General features: G+C 40.4%; 1 protein-coding gene across 1 annotated transcript in view; it reads left to right on the top strand.

Annotated features, from left to right (window-relative positions):
• The window catches only part of dac (dachshund), a 1,035,159-nt gene that overhangs the window by 695,301 nt on the left and 317,124 nt on the right, over positions 1–22,734 (top strand). Inside the window, exon 7 of the mRNA XM_068229282.1 lies at positions 15,763–15,999. Coding sequence (XP_068085383.1) covers positions 15,763–15,999 — 237 coding nt within the window. The remainder of the gene's footprint in view (positions 1–15,762; positions 16,000–22,734) is intronic.

Raw genomic sequence — 22,734 nt, 5'->3', positions numbered from 1 at the left:
AGAGATTCATAAAATGAAAAAAATAAAAAAATATATTTTTGACCATTTTAAGCGTTCCGTATCCCCTTAAGAAACAAATGCATTATTGGTTAATGCCAGATTACGAGCATTTTACTATAATAATTTTAAACTTTACTTTCAGAGGAAAATATGTAAATGGGATTTTTTTGCCATTTGCTTTAAGTCGCACCGACACTGATAGGTCTTATGGCGACGATGGAATAGGAAAGACCTAGGAGTGGGAAGGAAGCGGCCGTGACCTTAATTAAGCTACAGCCTGGAGTTAAAATGGAAAACCACCGAAAACCATATTCAGGCCTGCCGACAGTGGGGTTCGAACCCACTATCTCCCGGATGCAAGCTCACAGCTGAGCGCCCCGAACCGCAGAGCCAACTAGCCCGTTTTAAATGAGATTAATGAATGTTCTGCCTTAACTAACAAAGAGAGATATGACATTCTGTTCTTTTGGCATAAAAGCCTGGCCTTTTTGGTAGTAATATGATAGAATGCAAACATACAGAAGCGAATAACCATTATGCTCCAGCCTGTACAAGGACTATGCTATGAGTTTTGCATTCACATTAGGGGTACAGTCTATCAGAACCCCTAGAATTTATGTTACACTCCCTACATTATAGAAGAGCGGGCTGGATGGCAATCCTTTTCTAGCAAAATTACTTTGTATTCTACTCTGTTAGTGCCTAACAATGCAAGGTATAGGTATCAAGTATACCTTAGTTTGGAAAATATTTCTTCTTGAATATATCACTAGAGGTTCTTTCGATTCTGTTCACTTCACAGTGGTTGAATTTTGAACTCCTTTTGGCACTATTAGAAGAAATGCTTATTTATTCTCTACTTCAATCGTAATAAGAGAGGCAAGAGATATAGTGAGTTCTGTATAGTTCTGTGCTGTTTCAATCCAGAATAAAGAAGGCACTATAATAAACTTCTTCCCATAGGTACGGATTTCTATAGCAAATGGCAGTAACTTTGTATTACTTAAGAGCCAAATTCACGTAAATAAACATGATGACGAGAACTGTTTAAAAATCCACAGTTTTCAGGCAATCAACTCATTGTTGAAAACATCCTACGGACACGAGCTACGAATATTAAGTAAATAAAATATAATAAAATACGAGAATATATTCTTTATTTATTCCTAAAAATTACAATCCTTTTCTTAATCATCCTTATGCGGTCGATTAGATTAGAATTGTGCCTTTTTCCACCACTACGAGCACTAATGTGGTAGACTCTACATTCGGTGTGGGCATTTTTTAAAAAATCAAAAAACGCCTGAAGTTATTGAATCAAGCCACATACTACACAATGAGTTATGTAAATAAATTTGTTTAGGATTTGAATCAATATGAATACGAGGTAAGAAATAAACGATTTAATGCTATTTTTCCGGAGCTGCATTTAGGCAGGAGTTGATTTTTGAAATGTCTTCTTTTAGTTTCATAGAGCTATCCAAGACATAATTTGAAACCTTTCCGGATCTGCTAAAAATGTTGTCAACATTAAAATCTCAGTCCGGCTCCATGGCTAAATGGTTAGCGTTGTGGCCTCTGGCCACAGGGGTCCCGAGTTTGATTCCCGGCAGGGTCGGGAATTTTAACCATTATTGGTTCATTTCTCTGACACGGGGACTGGGTGTATGTGTCGTCTTCATCATCATTTCATCCTCATCACGACGCGCGGGTCGCCTACGGGCGTCAAATAGAAAGACCTGCACCTGGCGAGCCGAACATGTTCTTGGACACTCCCGGTAGTAAAAGCCATACGCCATTTCATTTCATTTTCATTAAAATATCAGTCTTCTGAGTAAAGTACATGCCCTTCCTCTTTTCACCATCATAATACACGCTTTGTTACTACACTTGCCAATCCATTTAGCAGGTCAGCTGCTTATAATCGCTCATTTATTGCGACGGGAAGTAGACTATGAAACTGTGTTTCAAATAACACCCGCAGCAGTAACTGACTAGAGTCTTTCAAGTCTTCCTGCAGAAAGTACATCTTAGGTGCATAAACCATCGGTGTGAATCTTGATGAGTGAATGATGGTGTGTGTGTGTGTATTATTTAGTTAATTTTCTTTAAATTAATTTAAACTTATTGTTCATTAAATTTCAATTAGTAATTTGACAAATGATATGTGCATATTGGTATAATTATTATGATGCATTTATTTTAAATTAATGTTGCAAATTAGTTTCTTTTAAAATATTGAATATTCTCTACAATTTTTCTGTACAATGATGTGGCTAAGTGTAAGAGAGGATCACAATTCTTAACTTCACCAATACTGAAGACAAACAAATAAAAAAATAAAGAAATAACATCACAGGATGCTCTGTTAAAATCGAGGCAACCTCTGTAAAAAGTGTGTGCAATCGTACAAGTGCACAGTCCTCCTTTATAAGATCATATCTTTCTGTACCGGAGCGTGATAATTATGTGATAGATTCACTGGCTTCTCGCCAAGGTGGTCTCAGTTCGAATATCATCTAGTTCATGTGAGAATTGTGAAGAACAATAGTACATTGCCGTGCGTCGGAGCTCATGAAAAACGTTCTATAACCACAATATCAACAGAAGAATGTTATAGATCAGTTAGAGAGATTGGATTACAAATAAAGAAGTCTATAAGAAAGCAAGGGAAGCATAAGAACTAGAGAGAAAAATTAATAGAGCATGTACTAAGACATGACAGCTTGCTTAAAATGACATTATAAGGAATGATTGAAGGAAAGGAGTACCGAGGAAGACCCTATATCCATTATATTGAGCAGATAATAGGAAATTTTAAATATGGAATCTATGTTGAACTCAAGAGGAGGGCGGGAAATAGAGTTAAATGGAGAGCTGCCGCAAACCAATCTACGGACTGAACACTTGAGAGAGAGAATCACAATATCAACAGTCATGTACAACCATTTGTTTGCCTGGTTTTTCTTTCTTTACAAACATCCTAGTCCATGCCATCCGCGGTCTTCTTTATCTACACATCTACACTGAAAGTAAATAAAACCTAGCTCATGGCCTTCTGTATTAGGTTATGCATTTCTGTATTCTTTGGATCCATGGTCATCTGTAGCAACTCCGAGGTCCACGTCCTCCTGTATTCTGCTGATCTACAGCCAATGTAAATAAATCCTAGCTCATGGCCTTCTGTGCTAGGTTATGCGTTTCTGTATTCTTTCGATCCATGGTCTTCTGTAGCGGCATCGAGGCCCACAGCCTTCTCTATTACGTTCTGTGCTTTTGTATTCATTATATCCACAGCTTTCTGTATCGATATCCACGTGCATGCTATTCTGTATTATCTTACGTATATCTATACTGACATTTTAGTCTATTTACCGTCTAAGTGAACTATATGCTGAGTTCCCTTCCATGGCCTTCTTAAATTTGAGTACATGTTGCAAGATCTGTAGCCTCCTTGTTTAAGTTACTTAGGTCCTTCTGTACACTAACTTTATTGTATCTTTGATTTTACAAAGTTACTACGTGATATACTACACAGTCAGTAGTTAAAAAATTGGAATGTAATCATCAGTAAGAGGAAGTGTTAACAGGGCTTGATGACTCACTTCATTCTTGTTCTGTTCTGAAATGAATTCCTTTCCCATTACACAATGAAGCCAATATGCGAGGAAGAAAGAATGCGACAGAGAACAATACAGCACTTTTCAACGCTCAAGATCATACCCATAAACACAGGAGCAAGACTGTTGCAATTTTACCATCTATCAGGGAGATCGGAGCCTGGTTTGTTTAGGAAGCCGTTCGCGAGATCCGGTAGAATATTATGAGTTGAGGGCGTTAATCGTTCATGGTTCAATAATATCGACCAGCCATCTTTACCGTGTGCTGACACCGCATTCCAGGAGATGGTATCGCAAGTGATAGAGCCCAGGGCGCTACGCTACCGGTCTGAGCGGGCCATTGTTCACAAACCTGTTACTGCTTTCCACTGACAGCAGCCATTCATACATACGAGGGGCTTCCGAAAAGAAATTTAAATATCACGTTATACTGAAATTTAGGGAAACTAGTCGCCTGAAGCGGCAATAGCTGTTTGTCTATTCGATGAGTGTTAATTTTGTTTTACAACTTGCTTTACATCGTATCGACACAGATAGGTCTTACGGCGAAGATGAGATAGGAAAGGTATAGAAGTGGGAAGGAAGTGGCTGCGGCCTTAATTAAGGTACATTTGCCTTTTGTGAAAATGGGAAACCACAAGAAACCTCCTTTAGGGCTGCCAAGAGTGGGGTTCAAACCCACTATCACGCCGGATGCAAGCTCACAGCTGCGCGCCCCTAACCGCATGGGCGACTCGCCCCTTGATGACTGTTAAAAAATATTGGACTAAAGAAAAATGAAGGAAAAGTAAGAAACAGGACACCTTTCTGCTATGTCACTGAAGGCATCAGCTGGAACCTAACATACTGAATCACAGTCTGTGTATTGCATAAGCCAGAAATTGATTCAAATTTAGACATTAGGCTTTTCGGTGCTATGTCGTGCCAAGAAAATAAAATGAAATTCTTTTCGTTTCGCAGAGAAAATCTCGACTGATTTGTTTCAGAACGTAAGAAACCGACAATATTTTGACAACAGATGTGTTTTGAAATAAATTATGAGCAAACTACGTGATGGGTAAAGTTTCATTCGTTTCGTGATTAACTCAAGAAATTTGCAAAATACTGAATACTGCGTATTCCTCGGGGATGTAGACTACCATATTATATTTCAACAAATTCTCAGCAACGAATCTCAAGTCAAGAACATACGATAATAATGGATTTTAAAATATTTTACCTCGAATTACTGCACTTTAGGAACTCGATTTCCAACTGTATTTAAAGTCATCTGCATCCTTCTGTAGTGTGAACGTTAGAGGCGTCTACATGTCTTTCAGGCATGGCCATCCATCAATAGGCTACTTTACATCAGAGTCTGCACGGTTGCTAAGTAACCTCGCTGATTTCGTTATGTCTAACGTTCACACTGAAGGTGATTTTCAATAAAGCTGAAACTCATGTTCCTAAACTCCTAAATACCATCATTATGAGTAAATGCTATAACAATTAAACATAAGATAGCCTTCCTCTAACCGAAATCATTATGCACAGTCCCCTCTTAACGAGGTATATCGACCGCTGCCGGAAGTAGGAATCACACAAACAAACAAACAATACTTTTTTTACTTTATTTACCTGATTCATGTTGCGAAACTGGATAATTAAATTCGGTGTTTGAATGCCCTCATGTTTTAACAACAAACCCCATCCATTACGAACGATCGAAGAAAGTACTTCGCATCCACATGGTGCGTTATTGCCAATGCCATTTATTAAAGAAACCCTTTGTATTAATGCTGAATACACTACAATACATTACAATGGATTTACTTTGTCTGGCAAGATTAAGGCCATTATCTCTTCCATCTAACCAGAAAATACAGTGTATTCAAGTGCAAAATTAAAATAAATGGACTTAAAAATTGAAACATCTTGCAACTACTAAACAATATAATATTATGTAAGGAGCAATTATAAAAAATACGAAAAAATAGGAAAGTAATGATGATGATGAAGATGATTATTTACACAATTATGACATGATTATCTAATTTCTATTATCCTTAATAATAACAGTGTGATTAAATAAATTCTATAGTTTGAGGAAGACTAAATTTACAATATTTCCATAACATACGAATAACAATTTAGGACTTCATCTATTACTTAGTAGGTATCGGTGGCAAAGTTGCCTAAAACTAGCAAGTGAGGCTCCTCTGACAGAGACGGGTAGTGTATTCCATTGTTGTGTCAAATAAATAACAAATGAGTTTGTGTACCGTGTGATGCGGTGAGGTGGAATACATAGCAGTGTATCAAATTTTTACCATGTTCCGAAACTGTAGTTGGATGTGAGATGGTGAAATTGACTGTACAAGTAGGGAGGTGAGCATGAGGAAAGTATTCGATGAAGAAGGCAAAAAGCATTAAGATTACGGCGCTGTTTGAATCCGCTGTATCCACTATGTTTAAATTCGAACGGCTAAATATACCTCTGTTGCACGCGTCTCAAAACGCCGGTACAATTACATATTTATTTTACTTCTTTCAACATTTATAAACAAACATTTAGAACCTTTAGTGTCTTTGTACATTTCTTGAGTTGATAACGAATCGAATGAGAGACGTAGCACGATCATAGATGCTGTAGTCTGTTCTCAACTTTGTATAAACTACGGAATTGAATAACATAGACTACAGGCAAGACAGTGTAATTCAGTAATAAATGGACCATTATAGTGTTCCTTCTGCAAGATTGTATCTGTACCATTCAGCACTTTTTCAAGATTTTTTGCAAACTCAGATAAAATAATAATATCACCAGCAAATCCCAAATTTCTTCTTCCTGGACTGCGATTCCTTTTCCAAATTCCTCTCTGGTTTCTTTTAACGCCTGTTCTATATACATATATATAAAGAGATATTTACCAAAACTGACATGATGAGCTTTGGCCTATCAGATTGTTAACTGATTAATCCCAAAGCCTGGAGATGACACGCGATGAATCCCCTTACCTCTCGATCTTGGCTTTCTATAGTGAGGCTGCCATCTCACCGTGACTTTGAATTAGCTCTCATATCCAAGTGAAACTCCCTGACCTCGTCAGGAATCCGACCAAGGACCGTCCAGTAAGTAGACAGATTCGCGACGCATGAGTGGTTCCTTTGGCTGAGATAATTTAATTTTGCCGGGTGTCTTTAAAAGCCAAGTCGCCAACAATCACGTCCCGCTCCATGGCTAAATGGTTAGTGTGCTGTCCATTGTTCACAGGGGTCCCGGGTTCGAATACCCGTGGGGTCGGAAATTTTAACCCTCATTGGTTAATTCCGCTGACACGGAGGCTGGGTATATATGTTGTCTTCATCATCATTTCATCCTCATAACGTAGCGCAGGTCGCCTAAGGGAGTCAAATCAAGAGACCTACCCCTGGCGAGCCGAACATGTCCTCGAACACTCCCGGCACTAAAAGCCATACGGCATTTCATTTGTTTACTTTTTACCAACACTCACAGAGAGTGCTAACGTTTTGGACAACTCTTCAGAAATCAACTGGTTGGTCCCGCGGTGTAGGGGTAGCGTGCCTACCTCTTACCCGGAGGCCCTGAGTTCGGTTTCCGGCCAGGTCAGGGATTTTTCCTAGATCTGAGGGCTGGTTCAAGGTCAGTTCAGCCTACGTGAAAACAAGTGAGGAGCTATCTAACAGTGATATAGAGGTCGCGGTCTAGAAAGCCAAGAATAACGGTCGAGAGGATTCGTCGTGCTGACCACACGACACCTCATACTTTGCAGGCCTTCGAGATGAACAGCGGTCGCTTGGTAGGCCATGGCCCTTTGGGGTTTGCTTTCGTAAATCAGCTACCTCAGCTAGGTTCAAAACTCCGTCACTCTACCACTGAATACATCGATGAGCTGTATCTGCAACGATATTTTGTAAACGAAAGTGGACTGGAATCAAACTACTGACCCTTGATTTTTCAAGTCTTCTCACGATAAGTAAGAGCACGGCTATAGAGGTCAGCGATCTAAGATAACATCTTACGTGAGTTTATTAACAGCTATATGGAAAATAAATAGAGAGAGAAACTAACTTATTTCAACTTCTTTAAAATAGATGACCTCCTTTCATGACTTAGTGTACTGGGTTTGAACTAGTGACCCTGCGATTTATGTTGTGTTCTTTGGGGGCGAACTTGAAGTATTAGTTATCGCAGTAATTACCTTCGTGCCCAACCGTAATAAAGGTAAAAAGGCAGCGATCGTGACGCAGCCTGGCGTCATCTCGGAAAAGCTCAGCGAGATGCTGTCACCACCTGCCACGGCTCCGGCGCCTCACTCTAAAATCGTGCTCGGCTTCTAGATTCAGACCACGGCCTGCCTCTCCTACAGCAGCTGGTCGAAAGAGCGTCGCCGAGATTTCGAATTTCCTCCAGGCGCGGAGACAGTGAACCCCAAGCAAATCTTGCAATTGCTTCAAGTTACTGTCCAGGCTCCGTATCCGGTATTTCTTTCTCACCCTCTTAGAATATTGTGTAAATAGTGAGTAAAACTCCAATAAAATGCCGTCCAAGGAAGGGGATACACATCGCGAATTAAGCAGGGAGAAGCTAAGCAATTCCATTTCATTGAAACAAAGTGGATAAATAAAGTACATTAATAATAATAATAATTCTGTGGTGTAGTGGTTAGTGTGATTAGCTGCCATCCCCGGAAGCCCGGCTTCGATTCCCGGCTCTGCCACGAAATTTGAAAAGTGGTATGGGCTGGAGCGGGGTCCACTCAGCCTCGGAAGGTCAACTGAGTAGAGGTGGGTTCGTTTCCCACCTCAGCCATCCTGGAAGTGATTTTCCGTGGTTTCCCACTTCTCCTCCAGGCAAATCCCGGGATGGTGTCTAATTTAAGGCCCTCTTCCTTGTCTGTCCCTTCCAGTCTTCCTATCCCCCGCAAGGCCTCTCTTCAGCATAGCAGGTGAGGCCACCTGGGCGAGGTACTGGTCATCCTCCCCAGTTGTATCCCCGACCCAGAGTCTGAAGCTCCAGGACATTGTCCTTGAGGCAGTAGAGGTGGGATCCCTCGCTGAGTCCGAGGGAAAGCCGATCCTGGAGTGTAAACGGATAAATAATAATAATAATAATAATAATAATAATAATAATAATAATAATAATAATAATAATACACTATCGAGGCGAAGCCACGTACTTGAACATTAAAATAGCTCTGAAACTAATTCTAATACATATTTAAAATCTTAATACAACAGTAACTGACTCATTCGTACCTCGGTCATCCGACAAGTCAGTTTGAGGAATAAAGAAAGTACCTTTAGCAGCCTACTCTGATTTTCTTAAGGGGAGCCGTGTCCCTAATGTTGGCAGGGAGGGGATTCCATGACTCTGCAGCAGAGATTGCGGATAAATTGCTGTTCGTTATAATGTGGGATACAAGTATAGCAAGAGAGAAGAGCATCGTGAACTGTGGTGATGACATGATGAGAGAAATTTAAAGTGTGATGAAAGGCAATTTATTTTATCTGAATTGAGTATTCTGTGGAGAAGGGTTAATGAGTGCAGTTTACGACGGTCTTGCATTCGAAGACTCGATAGCTCAAGTCGCTTAAGTGCGGCCAGTATCCAGTATTCGGGAGATAGTAGGTTCGAACCCCACTGTCGGCAGCCCTGAAAATGGTTTTCCGTGCTTTCCCATTTTCACACCAGGCAAATGCTGGGGCTGTACCTTAATTAAGGCCAAGGCCGCTTCCTACCCACTCCTAGCCCTTCCCTGTCCTATCGTCGCCACAAGACCTATCTGTGTCGGTGCGACGTAAAGCAACTAGCAAAAATAGCATTCGAAGTCATGATAGTTTCCTGTTGTTTTTATATATGTGTTATGGCTGTATTTAATTAAAATATATTATGAAATGCTTTGTGCGGTTAGGGGCGCGTAGCTGTGAGCTTGCATTCTGGAAACAGTGGGTTTGAATTTGAACCCAATGTCGGCAGCCCTGAAGATATTTTTCCGTGGTTTCACACCAGACAAACGTACTGTAAAATTAAGTCTGCGTCTGCTTCCTTTCCAGTCCTAACAGTTTCCTATCCCATGGTCGCTATAAGACCTATCTGTGTCGGTGCGACGTAAAGCCAATTGTCAAAAAAAGAATTTTTAAATATTACCGTGTGAGGAATCTTTGGGAAGAGGTACTCGAACAGGATCGAACATTGCTATCATAACTCTTCTATTGCGTCTTTCCTTTCACGCAAATTAAGACTTGCACATTGCGACGTCATTGCGGGACAGACCGACCTGGCTCACCTATCACCGTTCCATGTCTAACTTAAGTGGTTAGCGTGCTGGCCTTTGGTTACGTGGGTCTCAAGTTCGATTCCCGACAGCGTCAAGAATTGTTAACCGTAATTGGTGAATTCCGCTGGCACGGGGGCTGGGTGTAGGCCTATGTGGCGTCTTCACCAACATTTCACCCTCATCACGACGCGCAGGTCGTCTACGGGCGTCAAATCAAAAGACCTGCATGTGGAGAATCCAACTTGTTCCCGGACATTCTCAGCACTAAACGCCGTATGCTATTTTTTTTTACCTATCCCCCTCCGTAATTTTTCTCAATAATCCTACATTTTAAGAACTACATTGAGATAGAAGTGATTTTTCTCCTAAATCGTTTCGATTATGTTCTCAGCACAAAGTGTAGCCACATTCCGAACCATTGCGGGTCACAACTCAAAACGTGACCTCGGATGAGCTAGTGTTAGACGAGCAGTTCTCCCATCATTCACGACCGTAAAACCTGTTCCCGCTGCTCAAATTGTTTCTTCTAAATTATTACATGTTGCCATTATTATTTATGTTATTAATTTTTCTTTTTCTTCCTGTTCCTTTCATAACGTTTCAAGATACGGAATATCACGTTCGGTACGCGATAAGTTTTAATAATATTACAACCAACAATTAGCATTGTTATTTTTAACAACACCGAGGAAAGAATTAACCAATATCTATCCACAGTCCCATTTCTACACACTAATATAGGAGCGACTTACATGACGAAACATTTGACAATGGGATCTTTTGACTTTCTGAGGTTCTTATTAGGCTATCTGTGAAACAGAATTCTGTTGAAAACCGTACATTATTTCGCAAGAAAGCTATTTATAACCCCTTAATCAACAAGATTTAACACCGGAGGACACGCCCACTTCTGCAATAGCTTATATAAATGGTTCTTACCAACAAACTATGACAGCTAGTTTGTGAATACACCCTCCACTTGCTAAGAAAAGCGCTGCCTTTAAGTTGGTTTTGCTATCGTTAGATAAGTTAGGGTATTTGGGTCATGTACAGAAGAGTATGGCTTCAAGGCTCCGCAGATTGACCAAAGATCTAACAGGAAAGGTGCTACCTGACGGGAAGGATATTGGAGGAAAAAATAGACCGTCTGACAGAGTGAAAGGTTGGTTACAAAATTACTATGGCCAGAGCTGCAGAATGGGCTAACAATTTCCTAAAATCTTCACTCATGAGAACTCCGTGTCCGCCTCTGTGGTGTAGTGGTTTGTGTGTTTAGCTGCCATTCCCGGAGGCTCGGGTTCGCTTCCCGGCTCTGCCTTGAAATAAGAAAGGTAGTACGAGGGCTGGAAAGAGATACGCTCAGCCTGGGAAGATCAACTGAGTGGAGGAGAGGGGGTTCGATTCCCATCTCAACCATCCTTGAAGTAGTTTCCCGTGGTCTTCCATTTCCTCTCTTGGTAAATGCCGGAATGGTACGTAACTTAAGGCTGCGACCGCCTCCTTCCCTCTTCCTTTCTATCCTTTCCAATCTTTCCATCCCCCCAACAAGGCTCCTGTTCAGCATAGCAGGTGAGGCTGCCTGGACGAGGTATTGGTCCACCTTCCCAGTTGTATCCCTCGACCCAAAATCTCACGCTCCAGGACACTGCTCTTGAGGCGATGGAGGTGGGATCCTCGCTGAGTTTGACAGAGAGAAACTAGCCCTGGAGGGTAAACGGATGAAGAAAGAAAGAATGAAAGAAAGAAAGAGAACTCCGTGCAATACTTATGTCCTAATGGAAATCAATCTTGGTGTAAGTATGATAGAAAAGAGTCTAATCAAATTATAAATATCTTGTGGGTTACCTTTAGCAGTAATGGAATTAGATCTTCCTGAATACGGAGAAGTGATATTCTGGTTTATCAGTGAGGTGAAGCAATTCAGTCAATACTTCAATTCATTTTTCTCAGAACTTGTGTATCTCAGAAACTAGTGGAGCATATCACATGAAACTGTTATTGCAGGCTAATACCGTGAAATCTCCATAAAACTATTACCGATACAACAACAATCTCCTCTGTAACAATTAAATATTCCCGTCCCGGCGTTATTTCAATGTACAGTAAATGATTTTAGGATACCTTCGTTAACGAATAAATCTCTCCATTACGATTGCCTTTTCAGGCCCCGAAGATGTAATTTCATCCTGGTACTACAATAACCCAAGCATAAAATTGATTCAGAATAGTGGTTACTACCGTACGAAGATTGAAGAGTGTTTATAGCTGTGTACTTACCTAGAGCGTGGGTTTGTTGAGCAAAAGCTACAGAAAACTGGGAAGATTTACTTGATGTCAATAGCAAAGTAACTTTAACGGCACTGCTGTAGCTGTCAGACAGTTATATCACAGCTCACCAAATGAGTGACATGACTGCAGAAAGCACAATATATCTTCAAAAATGAAAAGTAAGGAGGAGGGTACAAGCATACATAAGGAATAAACATGCTGACAGGTCATGCATTACAACAAATAAAAACACAGATATTCATAACCGACAGAAAGCTAGAAAGGAGGACAAAATATATACAAAAAAATAAGTACGTTAACCCTTCTTATGTTATGGTTTTCCAGATGTATAAACACCACAGTGGTAAGTTATTTTCATACAACTTAGCCTCATTCGACATAAAGACCCTAAATCAATTCACAAATCCTCTCTGCTCCTATTGGTACTATATAATACATCAGGTAACATTTTGTACACATGTACTCTCACCACAGAGTTTGTAAATGTAAAGTAAACGATTCTATAGACTTTCACAAGACAGCACGTAAATCTACTTTCAAATAGCAGCACCTCAAACAGCTGGAATGTGGAACTAGAAAAGGCGCATGCATAGCGAAGAACAGTTTCGTCAATAGCATTACTGTGTGATAGCTAGGGACCTCAAAAAATCGCATTTGCGATAAATGTGAATTTTTGAATCTTGTACTGAATCCAAGCCTACGGTAATTCTAATGTGGAATAAAATCACTTTTACGCATAAATAGAAGTGCGACAAAATGCGAATTGTGACTCAAAATGCGAAATTAGTATGAATATGCAATTTTGGTGCGAATTCTGTGAAAATGTGCTATTTACCGGCGAAAACAACATATTTCGGCAAAATCATCAGAAACACTCAAAATATGATGCATAAATCTTTCGACCGTTCTGTCAATGAAGAAAAATAGCTGATCGATTGCTGCTTGCTTAAAACTAAAATAGGACTTTCGTTATCTCTTTTCGACACATTGTCGTCAGTCCAGGGACTGTTGTAACTGTAGTAGTGAATTAATGAGGTCTTCGAGTGCTTCTCTGTCTTTGAAGAGGAATATGAAACAGATTTACTTAAATTTGGTACTTTAGAGTAGTGGAGTGCTGCAGAGTGTGAAACACAATTACGGATAATAAATAAAAATTGAGGAGTGTATTTTGAAAAGGTACTATTTACACTTCCACAAACAAGTTGTTATTTCATCTTACCATTGATGCTTACACGGACCGTAATTATAGAGATGATATAGGCTTTCTGGGCTTATGCCGTGTTGACAAAATAACGTGAAATTCTTTACTTTGCTCTGCGTTTTGGAGAAGCCTTCCTCATGAGCAATCGGAGCAAAGTTCTCTGAGAAACGTAAATAATTTCACCCTATTTTCTTCATAAGGCAAACACCGAAAATGCCTATATCATGTCTACAAATCAGTATTTTGTCCACACAGATTACTGTAGTTGAATATTGTCGAATGCTATGAAATGGCGTATGGCTTTTAGTGCCGGGAGATCCCAGGACGGGTTCGGCTCGCCAGGTGCAGGTCTTTTGATTTGACACCCGTAGGCGACCTGCGCGTCGTGATGAGGATGAAATGATGATGAAGACAACACATACACCCAGCCCCCGTGCCAGGGAAATTAACCAATGATGGTTAAAATTCCCAACCCTGCCGGGAATCGAACCCGGGACCCCTGTGACCAAAGGCCAGCACGCTAACCATTTAGGCATGGAGCCGGACCGTCGAATGCTATGATCAATTCAGACCACAAAGATGTAATTCCTTAAAATTTGTACCAAACCCAATCATGGGTATGTTCCATGGGCCTGACTTTTATTTCAAGTTTATTGAGCTGTTCCCACAACGTCCGTAAGGTGAAAATAGCACATATTGAACAGAAACTCCTCAATTAGCGGTGAATTTACTGTGCTCGACATAGGTAAGGAACGGTCGTTTCCTATTTTGGGTTTGATTCTGTTCTCACAAACCTCATATTAGTGTGAATTCAATGATATTATGTTGCAGGTACTTAATGTTGTTCAGTCTTCAGATGTTATAGCGTTCACCAATCGATACGAGAACCGATTGTTCTGAACCCTTCTCTATAACGATAACTCTCTCTACAACAATATTTTTTTTACATTCGCGCAGTATCATTCTATCGATATATAACTATATTTAATTAGTAAATATCAATGCCAGTCTAATTAGCCCATGTGAAATTAAAATACTTAACACAACTTTGTCAAAACAGTTGGTTAAAAGGTTTATATTTTCTAAAGTCATAAAATATATTCCGTTCATAATTTCTCCAAACTGACTGGTATTGTTGCAAATAAATCAATAATACAGAGTTCTTAACAATTTCAAAAGCCTAGCTTAAGTACATTCCCTGAAAAGTATACCAGAAATCTACCAATTTAACATGGACAGCATAACTCCTTTCTTCTTATCCATTTTTTCTGTTCTCCTTGCTGTCCCCTCTATTGCACGTATTGTTACTTGATTTTTACTGTACTGCAGTAAACCATTATTTATGAGTCATATCCATATTTGTCTTACAGTACATGTGTCTAGCTATAAGTTCTTTTCGTTTTACTTCAATCTTTAATTGACCGAGCTCGATAGCTGCAGTCGCTTAAGTGCGGCCAGTATCCAGTATTCGGGAGATAGTAGGTTCGAACCCCACTGTCGGCAGCCCTGAAGATGGTTTTCCGTGGTTTCCCATTTTCACACCAGGCAAATGCCGGGGCTGTACCTTAATTAAGGCCACGGCCGCTTCCTTCCCCCTCCTAGCCCTTCACTGTCCCCATCGTCGCCGTAAGACCCATCTGTGTCAGTACGACGCAAAGCAAATAGCAATATATATATATATATATATATATATATCTTTAATTGTTTCCTTCCTCTTTCCATTCGCCATTATTTTTATTGTTAATTGTTGTTTCCCTAAGCCTACTGTTATCTTGTTAGCTTTTAATTTTCTTCCTCTATTTTTGTCATAATGGACTTTTCTTCGTTTAACTTTCATTTTTAAAATTCTGCATTGTGCTGCTCTATTGGAAATGTATATTTTTCGCTGGGAACTCTGCAATTCGTCATCTAACTGTTTTGGTTTCCCAAATAATTATAAAATAAACTTGAACTGGTTATTTCAGGAAGAGCCTAATTTTTGAAGTCTTTCGAGACAGACATAAAACTATTCTCGAAGCAGAATAAGACTTCACAGCGTTTGGTCATGGAATTCATATTTTTCGAGCTGTAAATTTGCAGCATGCTAGAACTCCCCTTCTTTTCAGATGTTTCCTGTACAGCTACGGTAAATATTTTCAGCACAGTAGCTGATGGAGAAGTTCCAGTGGACCACGGTTGTATGAAAACAATTTTCCAGTCTTTCGTCCTTCGTCCGTATACAATTATCAGACCCGGAACCTCCGGGTGAAACGAACCAAAGAGCTGAAAAATCTGGAATATTCCCCTCCCCCCCCCCTAATATTTGAAGTTCATCAAGGAAGAAGGACGTTTATAGAAAAGTGCTAAATGGTTCCTTTTAACTTCTTTTCAGATCTGAGCGATGCACCAGACATGGGCCTGAATAGCGCTCCCGGCAGTGACTCGCAACATGCCATCAACTACTCGACGTTGGCGTCCGCTGCAGCGGCAGCCGGTGCCGTACCCCCTGGGGTCACCGTGGACCCCAGCATCTCGTCCACAGAGACACTGCTCCGCAACATACAAGGACTGCTGAAAGTGGCTGCCGACAATGCCCGCCAGCAGGAGCGACAGATCAACTACGAGAAGAGTAAGTACAAAATTCCTTCTTACTTTCAGGGTGAATTTTTGAAGTTGATTTGAACACTTAAAAGAAAAAAGTACCTCTTTCTAACTGTTCAACTTGTGGAGGTTGAGTTTACCCGTTACCCTTTTCCACCAGTAAACTTTGCGTTGTATACATGTATTTTTGGGATGGATGACGGTTTGGAAAAGAAAAAAATTCTTGTAATTTTTCCTCATGCGTGTTCTGGAAAGGTACCAGAACCATCATCACAACCCTCTTTGAAAAATTTGGTTTTGTTATGCAATGCATTCTCATAAAATCCATCTAGTGGATTCATATAACATACTACTACTACTACTGATAATAATTATTATAATAGTAAAACAAACTACTAAATTGATTTAATTCTGAAGGGAGAGGTGGGCCTATCAGCCGGTGACGGCGTCTCTTAAGCCGGAAGATTTGTGGTGATGATGGAGATGTGCAAAGAAGGTGAGAGAGTTGGCGGCTGTGGCCTATACAGAACTGTTCCGGCAGTCGCCCTTATGCAGGAAAATGGAAAACCAGGGAAAACCATTCTTGGGACAGCCGAAGTTGGAGACCAACCCCTCTCCGTTTTCCGAATGCATAGGTGTAGAGAGCCACAGTAGTGCCGTAGCCACCCCTCCTCTGCTCGGTTGGCCGGTCGGAGTGCAGAGCTGTTGGACCACGGACCAACCGTGGCCACTTGTGGGCCGAACCCTACCCTGCAACCGCCAGCTTCATATCAAGGTTATCTGCTGAATTCTTAACAAAGTCATCTAAAGAATGTAGTGAGCTCATGCGAGAGTTCTTTACTGAACTCTAAGCAAAACCGTTTCGCGAAGAAATCTTTACAGTTATATTTGACTGTTGATATCGTCCTACAGTATTACTTCGAATTCAATCCACAGGAAAGTGACTCTAATTTAAAACTCCGATTCGCATTGGGCTGTCTACAGAGTTGATAGCAAAGCCATCTGTGAACTCTTCGCCAAGTCGTATGTACAGTATATCACAAAGCCATCTAGTCAGTTAATAGCAAAGCCACCTAGTAAACTCCGACCGAAGTAATATTTAGAATACTTCACAAAACCATTTACTCAGTTAATAGCAAAGCCATCCAGTGAATTCTTAGCCGAGTCATATGCAGAGTAAATCACAAAGCCTTCTAGTCAGTTAATAGCAAAGCCATCCAGTGAATTCTTAGCCGAGTCATATGCAGAGTAAATCACAAAGCCTTCTAGTCAGTTAATAGCAAAGCCATCCAGTGAATTCTTAGTCGAGTCATATGTAGAGTAAATCACAAAGCCTTCTAGTCAGTTAATAGCAAAGCCATCCAGTGAATTCTTAGCCGAGTCATATGCAGAGTAAATCACAAAGCCTTCTAGTCAGTTAATAGCAAAGCCATCCAGTGAATTCTTAGCCGAGTCATATGCAGAGTAAATCACAAAGCCTTCTAGTCAGTTAATAGCAAAGCCATCCAGTGAATTCTTAGCCGAGTCATACGTAGAGTACATCACAAAGCCTTCTAGTCAGTTAATAGCAAAGCCATCCTGTGAATTCTTAGCCGAGTCATATGTAGAGTACATCACAAAGCCTTCTAGTCAGTTAATAGCAAAGCCATCCTGTGAATTCTTAGCCGAGTCATATGTAGAGTATATCACAAAGCCTTCTAGTCAGTTAATAGCAAAACCATCCAGTGAATTCTTAGACGAGTCATATTTAGAGTACATCACAAAGCCTTCTAGTCAGTTAATAGCAAAGGCAACTAGTGATCTCCTAGACAAGCATATAGATTAGAACCCACCTCAGTATGAAGCTCTTCAGACCAAGAAAATACAACACCAAAGAAATGGATCTTCTTTTTGCCATTCCCTTCAATCCCTTCTATTGTGTGCAGCCAACATTTTTCGAACTCATTGTGTATCAGTTCCCTCTACCGCCCAAACAATCGGGCTGTTTAATTAGAAGTGTTGACCAGCTAGTTATTCCGAAATGGGAACTGAACACTGGAGATGGACTTGCTCATGGTCGGTATATCATTTAAAATTTAATTATCTCGCCTATGTTTGTAATGTATTATATCAGGTTTCCCCATACATCACTTGTAACCAATACAATACCGGCAAGTAACATTAAAATTACACGCGCGCAGATAAATCGTGTACTCACGTGCGATGACCTTCTCTTTCCCGCCGCTTGGCGGTGATGTCATCGCGAGGTGGTATTCCTACCTTGAACTAGATGGAAACAATAGCCGATTGGCATTCCTCGCCAAACGCATCACTTGTTACAGACAGTCGACTAAGTACATATATATTTTTTAAATTTTAATTATCCCCGTCAAATTAAAAGAGAAATAATGAGTAGTGTCAAACAAAGCCTGGGAAGAAGACAGAGTAAGGGAAAAGTTCAAATACATTCGGTCCACATTCCACGCAACAGGCACCCCATTTTCCGCTCAAAACATCATCTATATTCATCTTCATTACGGACTGTTAAGACTTTCAGCGTTCTGTCTGCAAATCTCTGTGAATTAACTAAACTAATAGCTCTGTTGCTTCCTACAAATCCACTCCTCGCTTTCATTAACATTATGACATGGGGCTAACCAGCTTAGTCTTGGTCACCCTCTGCTTCTCTTACCATCTATAGCCGAGTGCATTATTATCCTAGGGAACCTATCCTCCTCCATTCGCCTCACATGATTCCAATAGCGAAGTTGGTATATACGCACAGCTTTATCCGTCAATCTCATTCCTAACTTAGCCTTTATCTTTTCTTTCTGAGTATCCTCCTGTCATTTATCCCACCTGCTTTTGCCTGAAATCATTGTGAGTACGTTCATGTCTATTATTTCGAGATTATGAGTAAGATATCCTGAGTCCACCCAGTTTCCACTGCCATACAGTGAGAGGCTGGGCTGAGTGGCTCAGACGGTTGAGGCGCTGGCCTTCTGACCTCAACTTGGCAGATTCGATCCTGGCTCAGTTCGGTGATATTTGAAGGTGCTCAAATATGTCAGCCTCGTATCGGTAGATTTACTGGCACGTAAAAGAACTCCTGCGGGACAAACTTTCGGCACCTCGGCGTCTCCAAAAACCGTAAAAGTAGTTAGTGTGACGTAAAGCAATTATTATTATTATTATTATTATTATTATTATTATTATTATTCATACAGTGAGGTAAGTCTGAAAACAGACCGTGATAAAGATAGCTATTCTCCCGTCACCGAGAGAACCGAACCTGATGTAAACAAAGAAAAATGTGTATCCGTATGTATCCATCCGCGGTCTAAACGCTGATTGGGGAATCGCTGGGCTAGTTCCGGACACATGGCAGGAACCACGTGGGCAGTCTTGAAACTGTCGTTACTTCGCTTGACTGCGGCTATTACATCAGGATTAGCTCTACATAGATCGTTGCCGGATACCACTGACGTCAACATGTACAGTAGTTGACAGGCAATTGTGTTGCGGATTACGGCACAAATTATACTCACTGTCCGCGAAAAATAAACAATAATGAATGATAAATGGCATCTCGATATTTAACATATCAGAAAAGATAGATTTGAATTTATGGCCGAAACGTAAATACGTAATAAATCAATCATAACAGCGCATATAAGTAAAACTTCACACATTTAATATTCTAATCAAGTAAAATTCTAGCGAGGAACTTAGAAAAGGCAATATTAAAACAATAAAATGTACAGTACCGGTACATTACCTAATCAGAATATGATAAAGGACGAACGCCTTCCAAGTAAGCGCTTCTTCGATTTCCCAGGTGTTCTTACCAATCCTTGGTGCAGTCCTTCGCTGCGTGCGATATTAATGCTCCACTCCGAAACACAAGTGAAATCGGATGTCAGCTTCGCAAATCCTTTAAAAGTCGGGTATTTCTTACAAAATTTATGAAACACATTCAATGCAATTGCCTTCTCGCCGTTTTTCAAAGTTTTCCCTTTGCGATGCTTAACGAACTCAACTCGGTGATCCACATTGCGCAAGAACAAGTAATGTCTCACTCACTCACTGTACTGCTTGCTTCCCAAGCTCACAGCTTAACAAAATGGCGGGTCAAGCATGAGCGAATGCGTCCCTCGTGCTCTTCAATTTGAAATGCTTGTTTATTTTAAATAACATTGAATACAAATAGTTTTTTTTTGTATATTTCTCTCACTTAAATTATTTGAGGAATTATATTTCGGACATTTTGCATCTAGGATCGCATTAGCCATGATGTGGCTAACGAACTAGTTTCATGTCTCCGCGTAGGTGTCCCGCGGCAGCACTAACCAATAAACGTTAACCCAAGCACGTGCTTATGTTTACATCACGACTGGTTCTCTCGGTGAAATCTGTATAGGTTCCTTCTGAAAGAATGATGATGATAATCGTGTGATGATTATAGCCTAGGTGCTGCCCATTTTACACAGACCTCCGTAGAGACTGGGCAGTGTTTGCCGTGTAAGGTACTGCGTGAAGGTGTATGGGAGGAAGGTGTTACACACCCAGACCCCAAAACGTAGGAATTATTATCTGCGCACTTTTTATCGATAGATTTGTGTACGGGTTTGAGGAGTAAGGAGGGAGCAATTCCGGTTCCAGTAGTACTGCCAACTGAATGGAAATGAAATATGAATTGAATCGATAATATGATCGATCGATATGAATTTTGCTAAACCTTTGTCATCTTAAGCCAACAACTGTGTCACACACGCATTATATAACATTTCTCGATGCGAATCTTATTCCTAGGGTGTATTCTATAGTTTGGCTTTGCTGTGTAAATAACAATAGTACTAGTACGTAAAGTGTACGCCAGATGTCGTACAGCGATGCATAAGCGATTCATAGTTTGTGTTTCAAAGGTTGCCAGTACGAATCCCGAAGATTCAAATAGGTGTCCAGACACTTTTGGTGAGGTAGTATATACGTATGTACAATATTATTTATGTTCCGAAAACTTCTTAATGTTTGTGAACTGGTGATGTTATGAACAAGTGCGATACATTATTTGAATTTAGAAGTCCGTTGTTGAAACTTAATAAATTTGGAAAGCTTTCCCAACTTGTCTTAAGACCAGCTTTCGCAACATAAATAAATATTTCAAATCACAAAGAATTTCGCCAACCTCTTGGTTAACCACAAGTCTAATTGTTCATTCAGGAGTCACTTGTTTGTGTGGAAGGCTTCTCTTAGCCACAGCAATGCGAGGTCTTACTCTCTATTTGCTTCTCATATAATCTGTTATTATATTTCCTTGTCAAATATTATCTTGGTCTTTCATGGTGTTTGCCTAGTTACATATTCCGCTTATAACCACGATCTTTGAACTGTTCTTATTCCTTCTCATTCCATATTTCTCACAGGTTACATTCAGAACTTCTAGCATTCCAGTTAGAACGCTTCATTTAAGTATCACCAGGCAGAGCGGGACTGAACCCGCTAACTCGAACTCAGTCGTAGTATTTTCTTTTAGCCTCAGATATTATGGATTTACAAAAATTGGAATTAACTTGCTATTTTGCATACATACATACATACATACATTATCATTATAGACTGTTATGCCTTTAAGCGTTCTGTCTGCAAGCCTCTGAGAATTTACTAAACGTCGCCACAATCCTCGATTTGCAACTAGTGTTGTGGCCTCATTTAGTTCTATACCTCTTATCTTTAAATCGTTAGAAACAGAGTCTAAACATCGCCGTCTTGGTCTCCCTCTACTTCTCTTACCCTCCATAACAGAGTCCATTATTCTCCTAGGTAACCTATCCTCCTCCATTCGCCTCACATGACCCCACCACCGAAGCCGGTTTATGCGTACAGCTTCATCCATCGAGTTCATTCTTAAATTAGCCTTTATCTCCTCATTCCGAGTTCCCTCCTACCATTGTTCCCACCTGTTTGTACCAGCAATCATTCTTGCTACTTTCATGTCTGTCACTTCTAACTTATGAATAAGATATCCTGAGTCCACCCATCTTTCGCTCCCATAAAGCAAAGTTGGTCTGAAAACAGACCGATGTAAAGACAGTTTCGTCTGGGAACTGACTTCCTTCTTACAGAACACTGCTGATCGCAACTGCGAGCTATCGGGCAGAGTTTCACAATCGAAGGCTCAAGCAATCTTCCAACACAGAACGGATCCGCCTTGCTGGAAGCAGTTAAACACAAGTAATAATTATTTCTTAGTTAAGTATTGTCAGTATTTTACGCCCTATTCAAAATTAATTCTCTGCACGCTGTTTGTTTCTCCAATAAACAGGCCGGCCCCCTGATAAATCACAGGCTCCTGCACACGTGATAATTGAAAGATAAACAAATGGCTCCAATCTCCACCGCCACTATGATCCTATAAACAAGGGAAAGTCATATTTTCAGTGAAATATCTTCATTTAGCTGCTCGGGAAAGTATCATAGATTCATTGCACTAATTGGTACAAGAGTTCAACTCAGGAAGATAGAAACAAGAATGGGAGCTCTTAATAGGATAAGCTAACGACATGTAAGCATAGGAAGATGGAGCTACAGAAAGACACGACAAAAACAATCTCCATATCTTTATGAACATGAAAATCCGCAGTCTTTTTCCAGTCATTCTACTGGGCCAGGAATGGTATGAATGAAGGGCCGTCTGTCGGCGAGGAGAGGACTTGTGCCGGCTGCCGAAGCGTGTCACACTCCCCTGGGACAATGATTAATGACTGACAGATAATATTGAAGA

Source organism: Anabrus simplex, chromosome 9 (genome assembly GCF_040414725.1).
Source record: "Anabrus simplex isolate iqAnaSimp1 chromosome 9, ASM4041472v1, whole genome shotgun sequence".
NCBI classification, from domain to species: Eukaryota; Metazoa; Arthropoda; class Insecta; order Orthoptera; family Tettigoniidae; genus Anabrus; species Anabrus simplex.
The sequence above is the reverse complement of the archived record's forward strand: the minus strand, read 5'-3'. Positions and strand labels throughout refer to the sequence as shown.